This window comes from Rhinolophus ferrumequinum, chromosome 4, assembly GCF_004115265.2.
Source record: "Rhinolophus ferrumequinum isolate MPI-CBG mRhiFer1 chromosome 4, mRhiFer1_v1.p, whole genome shotgun sequence".
In the NCBI taxonomy this organism is placed as follows: domain Eukaryota; kingdom Metazoa; phylum Chordata; class Mammalia; order Chiroptera; family Rhinolophidae; genus Rhinolophus; species Rhinolophus ferrumequinum.
The window spans coordinates 52,239,129-52,252,436 of record NC_046287.1 but is presented as its reverse complement, the minus strand read 5'-3'; the positions used below and the strand labels follow the sequence as shown (position 1 = coordinate 52,252,436).

The 13,308-nt window shown below is 36.5% G+C and overlaps 1 protein-coding gene across 3 annotated transcripts in view; it reads right to left on the bottom strand.

The window, feature by feature from the left end:
* The window catches only part of MYO16 (myosin XVI), a 550,393-nt gene that overhangs the window by 432,099 nt on the left and 104,986 nt on the right, over nt 1-13,308 (bottom strand). Inside the window, exon 1 of one of the 3 annotated variants that reach the window (XM_033105063.1) lies at nt 3,716-3,826. The exons of the other annotated variants lie outside the window; for them this stretch is intronic. Coding sequence (XP_032960954.1) covers nt 3,716-3,743 — 28 coding nt within the window. The 5' untranslated portion in view covers nt 3,744-3,826. Of the gene's footprint in view, nt 1-3,715; nt 3,827-13,308 lie in introns of those variants that run through there. 3 annotated transcript variants of the gene reach the window in all.

Below are 13,308 nucleotides of genomic sequence, written 5' to 3'. Positions count from 1 at the left end.
TCCTCCTTCAATGATCATCCAACTACCTTGGTGTAAGGAAGACAAGTTGGAAAGTTAGGTTCAACACAGATTAGACATTTGTCGCTTGAGTTCAACAGAGGGCGACGAGGATGAGGGAATCAAATGGCTTCAGTGATGGACTAGGGGTCTGGTTTAGGCAAAGAGTGGGCTAAGAGAGAGTGAAGCAATCGTAGGACCAAATGTTGGTGTTTCCATGAGCTTGTAGACTTGCTGCAGCGGAGGATTTAAACAAGTGAACAGCATGTACAATGAGGGAAAGATTGGGGAAAGTATTTTAATGGGGGTAGCATCTGTAAGAATGAGTGATGAGAAAAAAAAATAAGGTGACCTTGGTATTGTAAATTTTGTTTAACATGCAAAATGTTTACCTTTCTGATATAATTCATCCTTAGTTGCTGTGAATGAATTAGCAGTTCTGGAATATATTCATTTTAAATAACTTTAACCTTACTCTTACCATAAATCATGCTGCCCCAACCCTAAATACTTAGACATGAATTAAACTAGGGAAGATATAGTCCAGGCACAGTTGTGGCAACACTTTGATTCATGAGGCACAGGAGAGAATATAACAGGGCAGCCTTCAAGCTTCTGCTCCAGTCCGTTAAGAGTAAACCGGAAATATAGGTCCAAGTTTTCACAAAGCACTAAAACTCTGAGCCCATTACTCCCTCAAGTTCCATGTCTCATTTCTGCTTGCACCTCAGCCAAAGCATCTGGCCAAGTTCACATGTCACTCTCACCAAGAATGATTCAGAGATAGAATCGTACTGCAGATCCATCTTAGATACTTCTTGGCCACAAAGACACAGGAAACGTCAGCACTTTTTGTAGTGGTGTTCCTAAACTTTCCTGTTACATCTTGCTTCCATGATAAATTTTTATACTGAAGTTTTTAACATGTTTATATGTGATATATAGAACATACAGAATTAAGCTAGTTTGTAGAGAGTCACAAAGGAATCTGGGTGGTGATAGAAATCCAAGCCATTTCTTTCTTTGAATATTCTCTTACATTCTCTGAAAATTTTGTTTTTCTAATTGTAAAAGTAAAACATGACCATTGTAAACATTTTTGAAAATATAGGGCAGTTTATGAAAGTAATTGATAATTCTATCATTACAATTAATTATATAAATAACTATATTAAACATTCATCATAATATATGAATAGTTATACTTTATATTTATATATAATTATAATTACTTAATTATAATTATAATTAATACAATTAACACAGTTATGTTATATATAATTATATTAACTGATATTCCATAAGCCAGAGTTAACTAATGCGGACATTTGAGTGTAGATCTTTCAGTATATGCATATTTTAACAGTAAATAATGAGTGCTTCCCTATGTGAGTAAAAGTTCCTTGTAAGCATTCTTTATTGGTCTCCCAACATTCTGGCATAGGCTCCCTTACTAGGATTCAGTTGTTGGACTTTTTCAGAAGCTTTTGCTCCTGCCCTGGAATTTGACCACTTCCTGCATCGTTACCCAGCTTGGAAGTGGAAGTGGTGCAGTAATAAACCAGGGTCATAATGAAAAGACAGGCATGTGGAAAAAAGAAAGCATGTGTGAGTAAGAAATGGATGCGAAGAATGTGAACCAACTGACCTCATTAATAGAACAAGCAATATAAGGGAACCCACTCTGGGAACGTCACATGCATTGGGAACGATGATTAAACTGTGGATTACAATCCTTATCAATCAACATTTCTGATTCTGTAAATGCCTTCACTTTTTGCCTTCTAAATTCTTTTCAACTTTCAATATCCAGCTCCAAGACTGCAATGTCCCTTGACTAGTAACACACAATGAAATACAATGTCTGAACTCCTTTAGCACATTGTACCATTCTGCCAGAGAAGTTAACATTTGACAATATTCTTGCTTTTTTTCCATTTTAGAGATATTGGCAAACATGGAGTTTAGAACATAGTCAGATCTTTAGCATGCAGTTGGTAATTGCTTTCATAAATTCATCAGGAACATTTTTTCCACGTATTTGGAACATTTCACTATTCATTAATTTTAGATTTTATCTGGATTGCAAGAATTATCTCAAATGCTTCCATTGACTAGACATCAACATTTCCTTTAATTTTCTGAAATTCTAAACTCAAATAACTGAGCTGAAACAAAAGTAATATAAGTCAGGAAAGGGCAGTCTCATGATATATTTAGCAACCAACTGTGCCCTGAACCTCCCAAGTTCATGTCACTCTGCCCCTTTGAGCTTTTAACCATGTTCCATGGCTGCCTTCCATCAGATGTGTTCCCTCTGCCTGATGAGTGAGTACCTGGTTCCATATAGAAATGGTGCAGAGGGTTTCAGAATTTCCTCTGCAGAGGCACAGAAAAGAGACATAATGACATTCTGCTAGTGCAGTGAAACATGAGGGGCAATACAAAAACCAGTCGAGAGTGCTGTGCTATATATATATATCTCACCAAGATAATAACCCCAAGATTTCAGGGATTAAGACAAAAGGCTATTCTCATAATTCCTAAATATGCTGCACATACCCAATTTTTATTAATTAAAGAGCTAGTTTTCAAACTTACAAGTCGATCTAATAGTTGCTTTTGAGTTGAAATTGTTCTGCAAACCAAAAAATGCCTCTTTTGTGTATGCTGAAAAGCAAGGCATTTTTATTTTCATTCATCAGTTTTAATTCCTACATACACCCCCCACAAAAGACAAAAGGAAGGTAACTATTTTCTCCTTCTCAATTATCATTATTTTTCAGCTTCCTTTACTGCAAATCTCACGATCCTTTCAAAACATGTGTTTTTTAACGATGTGACTTAAATGTAACATTGTAATGTCCTTTGCCAACAAAACCATCATCCTAAAAGGAAACCATGTCCTACAAATGGCATCTGTAACTTTAAGATCATGACATAAATGTACAGAAGTTTTCAGAAGGGCTACTGGACAAAAATGTGTATCTAACAAGCCATTTTTGCTATAAATATGTCTCCCTCTTCATTATTACCATCCGAAGAAGGTTCAAATGCAGCTTTTATCTAGCTCAGAAAATTCTGTTAAAATTCAGGCATTGGAGTAACCCTTGATGGACCCACCCAAAAAGCCAGTGACAAACTATTTTTTTACCTTACTGTGCAGAGCATTTGGTACAGATGTCACTGGAATCCCTGAGCACTGCAAGGTGAATGATGCAAGGACAAAAGTTTACAGTCAAGGAAAATCCCAAAAATAAAGCTTATAAATTGAGCATTGGATGTAGGCACAAGCAGTCAAACTTGAGAATAAAATAATCCCTGAATGGCCTCAGTCATATATTAATGTATTAAGTTTTATGCAAACACTTAATACATTATTAATACATACATTATTAATATATGCTGATATCTAGAAATATTCTTATAAAATTCCTTTTTATGGATTGCTTTATAAAAATTTCTGTGTGCATATATCTTTTTCTTAAAAAGCAAAAGTTTTAAAGATTTCTCTACTATGAGCATTTGGCTGACACTGGAATTATTGCAGAACCTGAAATTAAGAGAAAACACATTTAGCATGTAAAACATCTTTCAAAGTCACCATTCTATGTCACTCACCCGGATGTGGCATACCAGAAGACCTGTCTTAATTTTGACATCTGCATAAAACAATATTTCAAGACAACCATATGAGCAAAATATCAGGCTTACTTACAGCACTTGATAAAATGATAGTGAGACATCTTCCCATCTCAGACAGAAATCTTGCTACAGGTTCCAGCATTTCTCTTCTACAACTGCCGTCCCCAGGAAATGCATTATTTAGAGCCCTGACTCAGGTAACAATTTACCTCAGGATGCATTATTGAACCCAGGCTCTGGTTCATGATCATGCAGAAAGCTTCAAACTCATTCTCATTCAGCAGCTGGAGTTGAGATAAAGCCTCTCAGTAGGTCTGGAGCCACCACTGCTGCACGTGCTATTGTAGTGCCCTTGATTGACAGGGCTCCTAGTGCCACAATCCCGGGAATAGTCAGTTCTAATTGGTGCTCACATGCAGCCACATTCTGCCGGCACGGAGGTGTGCTGCAGTGCGGCTCTCCCAGTCCTGCCCGTTAATGGCTCTTCAATAGCTTTCAAATGGCAGCAAACTAGCTGATGAGTGGGCTGGAGGGAAGCAAGTAACGAAGGATCCTAAATCTTATTTGTGCACATTGTCCATGAGCCAAATGTGACCAGATTCTTAGGTGGTGGCAGAGCTGATTATTTTTAGTTGCCACCAGTTGCTGTGTGTGAATGGGAAATTGATAGCAGGATCTCAAAATAACCACCTCTTAGAATCAGGGGTCTTTTGATCTTCCTCTGGTAATGAAGAAATTGCATTATATTTCACAACACATCTTTTTGGTTTTCTATGCAGAATGTAAAACTTAAAATTATCCACAAAAAGCTTTCAGTTTGCATAGCTTTACAGATTTAGGATTCTGCTACCTCTGCAGATTGCAATGAATTTCACTGTACAACTGGGTGAAGTAAGTCTGGCTGAATCGCAATCAGAAAGAAAGAAACATATGTCTTCAAGGGTTATTGCAATAAAAATAAATATACTCATAATGCAATAACTACGTTAGCCAAAGAAAAAGATCACATTTAAGTCACAAATGCCAATTAATTTTTTTTTCCAAAATTGATACATTTTCATCATCTTCTCTGAAAATGACCTGACACAGCATAGAATTTGTATTTCAGATTTTGAAGGTATTACAAAGGCAGATATGAACAGTATGTTAAACACGCATGGCTTTTCTCTCTTGGGTCAGCCCTCTCTCCAAGTCTCTGAGTGTACTTGCTTTTCTTAATAAATTTCTGGCTGTCCTATGATACAAAAAAACAAAAAACAAAAAAAAAAAACACGCACATCATCCTATAGCAGAAGTCTAGGTTTTAGACTGGCACACTAAGCAAAACTCAAAGAGTAGTGCCCTTATTAAACACAGATTATAAATTTCAACTCTACACAACAAAGGATCATGACTTCAATTTTCACTAAGGAATCATGCTAACCATTTTCGTAGTAAGATGGCGAAAAAGAAGGCCAAGGTTTGAATCAGAATGGCTTGTGTTCAAATCCACATTCTACCAGTTAAAACAGTAGAAACATACGCATCAACTTGGACAAGTTATTTAACCTCCTAATGACTCAGTTTCCTCATCTACACATGGGAAGTACAATTCCTAACCCTTATTCTGAAGGTTAGAAAAATGTGTATAAAAATTCTAGTTTATAATGCTGATGTTCAATAAAAAGTTACTGTTAACAAGGAAAAAACGTTTAGCTATATATAGACACTTTAACTTAGTTTCCCAAGAATTAGAATGAGGATTTTTAGCTTTCACCACTAATGTATATTCCGCATGTATTCATTCATTCCACAGTTATTTACTGAGAGTCACTGATAGGCAAGTCACCATTTTAAGTGCTTTTCGGCAATAAAAAGATGTTGAAAACATAGCCTATATATACAGGAATATATAGCCTATTATTTAGCATTTTCTTGTGTATTTCGAAATATTCCCTAATAAACTGTAAGATGCAATTATTAATGTCTGTTATTAAACAGAGAGCAAGGTTGTCTCCAATTAACTCAATACAAGTCTTCCTACGAGCACACAGTAATTATGAGTTTATGTGAATGCTGCCCAGCGTCTCTTTGAGGAAGGTGCTATCCATCTAGATCGCCCTCATCTTAATACAAAGGCATGTCGTCTACACACCTTCCTTAAGGATGTGAATTTCTTAGTTTTCTGCAAATTACATGCGGCCATATGATTATCTCAATAAATATCTTAAGACAACTGATTTCTATGACACCATTTACTCTTTGAAACGAAAAAAGAAAATGTGTGAGACTCAGAGAAGCATGGTGTATGCTTGGCAAAGAAACCATGTCCTTAAAAATATGGCTGATTTGAGCCCTAAAAATTGCTTGTTAAATACTTAACTGTTGCTCTCGTAGGAACTGACCAAAGTTCCCTGTGAACAGTAACATCTGTCCCCAGGTCCTAGCAGCTCATTACCAAATATGTTTATGACTCATTTATTCATTTATTCCATAAATATTTGGCAAGTCATTATTTTTGCTATTCAATATACATTGGGAAGGATAACTTCATTTCTGCTCTCAAGCGCTTATAATTTGGGAAATACAGACAATTAATCAAGCCAGCACCCTGAAATGTGCTGGGGATTACAATATGGGAAATGTAGCCCTCTAAAACAACTGACAGGCACTAAAGGAAGCTATCCAAGCAATTCATTATTAGCTTTATTAAAGTACTTAGAATCCGTATCATATGTATGAATTGTATGTACACATACTTCTCCCAGATTAAGAGATTCTCTCATCTTTTTGTCTCCAGAAACCACATGTTTTCATGCTGAAAACACTGTTAGAACTGCATTTAATCATATATATATCTTCATAGTTTTGTTGTCAAACAAAAATTAGTTTAAAATGCAGGCATTGATATAGGTGGGAAATAATTTTGGCTCTATTAACTTAAATCCATTTGTAAAGTATAATATTGATAATTTAAATTTGATTAAAATTTCTTCATCTCTGCCCATCCCTAAGAAACTAAACTCAGTAGTAGGACAAACCACTAAAGGTTCTTTGGGTTCCCCCGGGGAACCCAAATCTGGGGTTCTTTGAAGCTGAAATGTTAAATATAACATCAGAGATGGTGACGATGGTAGCAATGAAAAACCTGACTAGATTATATTGTTAGCTATTTACATAATTTGCAGAATATGATGATTAAGTACAAAATGAAATCATGTTTTTAAAAAGAAGAGGTTGTTCCTCATTGCTACAAAACTTAAACACTAATAAAGTATAAGTATTTTATTATCTTTCAGAATTATTACAATAAAAAATGTTCTCAATGAATGTCATATACGACATTTCAAAAGCAATTTGAAATAATAAAGAAATTCCTTTTTCTCTTTTATACACCAAACAGCTGTTCACTACTCATAATGATTTCTGATAAAAACATGCAATTTATTTTCTTTCAAATGTTAGCATCATTGTATACCAGATTTCTTCAAATAAGGCTAAATTATTTCCCAGCCAAAAAAAAGAAAAGAAAAAAAATGAAACTGAAATGAGTCTAGTAACAGACAAGCATTTAAGAATTATACACTTGCTTATTATTAAATAACTTTTAAAATGGGCTATGTGTGATACACAGCTTCAAAATAGTTTTTTCTAGTGAAAGCTCACAGGTAAGATACTACTCCATTTAGACCCCTATTTGGAGGATATATTATGCCAGTCTTTTCATAAATAATTACTAAATCTAATAATTGTGCATTTTTTTCCCTTTAGTAAATGATATAATTAAAACTCAAGTTTACAAAACCCACTAGCTTAGGTAGTGTGTGTATACAAAATAGGTTACTACAAAAATTCCAAATGAAGCTATAAATCACATGCACAAATTGTAATGCAATGTCAAGCTCTGTGACACGAGCATCTTTGCTTCTGCTCTGGGAATAGGTTGGGGCTTATAAATACTAGACTTTCATCAAGCAAATCACACAGAGGTTTAGGGACTTTGATCCACAGGTAACCTCCATAAAGTGGCTGGAAATTAAATTCATGGTATCTCTTCTCACAAATATTGACTGCTTCTGGGTGGATGGAGTCAAGATCCTTTCTTCTGGGAACAATACTCTGGTTTAAACATTGGGGCCCTAGAAGGCTTAAAGGGTCCTTTTCTGACGGCTGCAAGGAAGGAAAGTTCTAAATTGTCAAGAAGAAAAAGGCATACATAAACTCAGTTCTTGCTAGAAAATCAGTCTCACTGGTCATCCTCCAGGAGCCTCCAGACAAGGATCAGGCTGGCCTTGCCTGACTGATCAGATCCCTGCCTTTCTGATCATATCCCCCTCCACAGTCGGCCACCTGTTAGGGCTGATCGTGATTTGAGCCAATCTATTAAACCACTCCTTATCGGATTCAGGACTCCTCACCTTCAGACAGCCTCACAAGTCTCCTAACAGAACAAACGGACATTTAATTTAGATGTAGAAAATTGTGGGGTGAACAGAGGATGGAATTATAATATAGATATCCATTGCTAAAAAAAAAAAAAAAAAAAAAAAAGTAGGGTTTATTGTGGACCACCCTCTCTGTGGCAGCTGAGCTGTGAGGATGCTAACCCAGCTGAGAATTTCTTTAGTGCCTAAATATAAATATGAGTATGTAATATAAGGGCTGAAAATTACTCATCAGCATTTACACTAATATTTTCATAGAATAGCAAAGTAAAAAGAGAATACAATTTTAAAATTGCTCCAAAAAAGACTGAAAATTCCCCCTTTATATAATGCAGTATAGAGTAATACAACAACACACATATAGGTGCATTGATATGGATATATATATCTACACACATACAAACACACACACTACATGGAATGCTCTGATTGTCATCTGATTATCTACATTCCCTTTGTGATTTGTTTTTCCCTAATCAAAATGAAATGCTTTGAATTCTAATGAGTATCAATTAAATTAAGTATCTAGGAAAGGAAATTTGTACAACATTTGCAAATTTATTCAGTTGCATGTTAACACCACTTTGAAATATCTCCAGCATATGTGTTACAACTCTCTAGGATGACTTGACCATTTGCAGATATTGTTTTACCTCAGTATAATTTGACCTTGAACAAGGCTTTGCATACCTTTACTGTAAATAAGAAATGGACAATATTAGTCTGTTTCTATGACGATGCGTAGGTTTGTGTGCATGTGTGTGATATGACGCATGTATGTAAATCATGAATTAAGTATTCTCTGATTTGTTCTTCAATTCATTTGAGGGAGTTAACAGCTTGATGTGACTAGTGGAATAATCAAATAAATGAACTGTCACTGATGATGAAGAGTACTACAGAGATCAATGATGGCCTAACTACTAAGAGAAAGTTGCGAAATGAGGCTCTCATTTTGAGGGCAGATCTATCTAGTACAGTCACCTAAAATATCTGAAGTAGTTTGATGATCTAAAAGATAATATCAGTTTTCCTAAAAAGGATGATAGAAATTTTGAGGCAATTAAATTTGGAGCCTCTCCTTCAGACTTTCCCAACTAACACAGGTTTTTAAAAAGTGCGTCTCTTTGTTGAATCATGTCCTTATCTACAACTTAACCCCCCGTGTGCACTTATCTACATACACACTAGTTACTTATTCAATTTCTACTCATCTTTTGAAATTAACTTGGAGCCAGTTTAACCTACAAACTCTTCTCACTGTAGAGATAGTGTATAGCTCTGGGGGGATTTGGAGAATTATCATCCCAGACTCATTTGTTTACATTTCAGTGATAAAGCTGGTGACTTTACACTCCTCTCCTCCCTGAAGATTTGTTTAATTTTCTCTCTCTCTGTCTCTCTCTCTCTCTCTCTCTCTCTCTCTCTCTCTCTCTCTCTCTCTCTCTCTCTCACTTTCTCTCTCTCTGTCTCTCTCTGATGGGAAGATATTCCAAAAGAATATAAAAGCTTACTTTTCTAATTCTGTGGTTCCACTCCTGTGCTACAACCCACTGCACATACAGGGTAAGATCAGGCTTTCAATGCCTTGCTCCATGGGGCTGGGCTCAGCAAACCAGTATTAGGAGGCTCTGTGAACAGAAAGCGGTCTGTTTTCTGATCCATGATCCATGACTTCATGTTTCCTGTCAGAAGCTTCCTTTCCTCTTCCTTTCCCTCCCCTCTTCCTCTCTTTTCTCCTTATCTCTATCTCTATATCATCTCTATCTCTTTGTCTCTCCTCAACACTCATATGGGTGATTGGAGGATCTTCTCAGAGTGAAGCAATAAACACAAGTAAAATCTATCTATACTGGGGAGACTAATGAAACTGTAGAAGGATGGCACACCCTTTCCATCACCAAGGCTGATCCAGTGGGTGACCCTTCCTTACTTTTACATCAGTGAACATGGTTGGATAGCAATCCTGTCTCTGTCACTCCCTAAGGGTCAGACTACTTGTTTGAGGTTGAAATTTGTCAGATGAAAATGGAGGCAATAATACCTATTGCACAGAATTGTTATTCACAGACTAGGAACTCAACAAGTGTATGTCCAATCAGTATTTTCAAAACATTTTGTATTATTGACCAAATGCTATCTTTATATAAGTGAAAATATTTATTATGTGACTTGCCCTGAATATATCACCACCTTTCGGTACAGCCTTGCAGATATCAATGACTTATAAAACCCATTCACAGTAAATATTTACTCCATGCTTACTATGGGCCAGGCACTAAAAATGTAATTCCACAGAATTCTATCAACCCTGGAAATATATGCTGTGCATTGTGCACACAACAGTTGTGAATAAGACTGGACACTGCCTTATGGAGCTTACAAATAGTATTATAGACCATAGACATATGGTCTATATAGACCATATAGAAATAGGATTATGGAAAGACTATGCATAGTATCATAAATGCATGGTACCATGAGGCAGACAACCAATGCTTGAGGGTTTAGAACATGTCCTGAAGAAACAGTACCTAAGCCGACACCTGCGTATAAGTAGAAAGAAATTAGGTAAAGGAAGTGAACATAGGGGATGTGCAGATGTTCATGAGATGCTCAGACAACAGCAACAACAAACAACGAAAGTTTGATATGGCTAAAGGAGAAGTACACGGAGTGGCTGGGTGAGAGGTGAGTCAAGGGAAGTCATCAGAAGCTATTTTGGAAGCGAGGGGGCAGATGGTTCCATTCCCTCTCATGAATCATAAAGAGACAAGGGAAATTTGAATCCCAGAGAGGGAGGTGCTTTGCAACTTATGAATATCACTCTGATTGCAGGCAGTGATTGGAGCAGGAAACAATAAGAATGATATTGTCGTTTGGAAGCTGTGGGTAAATTCAAGGCAAATTGGATCGCTCCGGTGGCCACAGCAAAGGCAGCGATAAGTAGTGAGAGCAGAGAGCACATCCTTCAATGCCAATACAAGTTCCTCCAATACCTACGTGAAAACCCGTTCCCTGTATTTCTGTTCCCTTCATTGTAAACTTCTTTCTTCAGAGCTTGTACCCAGCCCTTTCCCCAGTGTCCTCACAAGGGTAGACGTGATCTAGTGTGCTATTTCTTTCATTTATCTCATATCACCAAACCTAGAAGTATCTCTTCTCTAGAAACCCAAATTCCAGAAGTCCTGAACATAGAATTAGCATCAGAAGAATGAATTTGGGATGCAAAACAAAAAAGTCACTTGAACTAATCCTCCCTAGTGTTTTTCAGCACTCCTTCCTCTCTTCTTCAGTGCGGCTTTGATCTCAAACATCAGAACCGTCCTAAAACGCAGGTAGTCAAAAAAATAAATATGTAGTGTGATTCCCTTTAACACTTATAGAAAAACTATTCAGATTAGTTGAAAAACATTTTAATTATAAATAAATTTCTAAGTGAACAGTTCTGGGAAGTGACTTCAAATTTTTCTTACGGCTTGATTTTACAAAGCAAACAATTAAAAAGTGCATATTATGTGCCATACATAATTCTAAACACTTTATAGGTATCAATTCATTTAATCCTGGGAACAGACCTAAGCAGTAGGCACTATTATCTTTTTTTTAACAGATGAAGAAACTGAGGCACAAAGACTTAGCAAGATGTCCCAGATCACACAGCCATGAAAGCACATGACTCACGAAAATATTCTGGCCACAGAGCCCACCAAACCCTTAATCACAGGCATACCACCTCCTGCTCAGTGCTCATGCCATTTTTTAAAATTTTTGATTCTTGAACATGCCAGGGACCCACAACACTTCGCACATATTTCTCCGTCTGTCTGACACATTCTTTCCTGCTGGTCTCACTCCCCAACCGGTTCTATCTGATTAACTCCACCTTATATATTAAGTACATAGGGAAGAATAGAAGAGAAGATGCACATAGAAAAGACCTATAGGGGAAAAAATGTGCAGAAATTAAGAAGGTAGGTAAAATGAGGTAGGTGAACAAGCACTCAAGGATCACAGGTGGGTGAGACACCTGTCTTTCTGTGTCCCCCACCCCTTTGTTCTCTGCTCAGTTGAGCTGCGCTGATTTATTGCTGTGATGCCTCCTGATTCTGCATCCTATTAGGGTTTATTTATGTCCTATGTGGGCTTCCTCTCAAAATTCTAATATGATGTTAATACAATGATGTTTTATGCTTACACCTTAGAATATCCACCATCCAGAGGTTGGAATATGCTGGGTTAGTCAACCATAAATGTAAAGAGAAGGGAATGTTAAAAGATTTACAGATAAGAAGTAGGACCTTACAGAGGGAAGAGGGATATGTTTTTATAAATGGGATTTAAGGGGGTAGAGAAGAATGGAATTTTAGATTCTCATGAAATAAATAGCTAAGCTATAACAACTGTAATAGACTTTTATTTTTCAATGTAACATATGGCTGCTAGCAATCTCATGTAAGTTATTAATATTATAGGATCATTTCCAGAGCACAAAGGACGTTAATACACATAGCTAGACCCCAATATGGAGGTGTTAATTAAGTGGTTTTAGGCTGGTTATAGTGTGATTGGGTATGAAGAAATATCACCGAAATAAAAGTCTCACATGAACCTGAGGGGGGGATATTTCGAGAGTGTCAAATATATGACTTCATTTACATTAAGTTCAAGAGCAAGTTTAACTTATGATGATAGGAGTTTTAAAAAGTGAACTATTGGTGCAAAAAGGGGCACAACGGAACTTTCTAGAATGACGGAAATGTTTCATATTTTGATCTGGGTGGTGGTTACACAAATATAAATACATAGAGATATAAAGATTATAAAGATTTATTGAGCTGTAAGATTTGTGCATTGTGCTGTATGCAAATTATATCTAACTTTTTGTTGCAAAAAGTGACATAGTTCTTAAGATAGCAACAAGAGGTATAGAACAGCAAAAGAAAGATTACCAAGGCATATAGAACTAAGGTAGTTCATCCTATATTCACTCATTCAACATCCACTGACTGACAGGCTACATACTTATGTCAATGTATACATACGAATGTGAAACACTGTGCCTGTAGAGTGACTTCCTGGCATGGTAACATTCAATTATAATGCACTATGGTCAATGCAAAGGTAAACTATGAACAGGGCACCACGAAAGCATGTAAGAGGTGCATGTTATTGAGAGGAGAAGAGTGCCAATGAAGAGGTGAGAAAAGACTTCTAGCAAAGGTATGGTGCATTAAGGCTG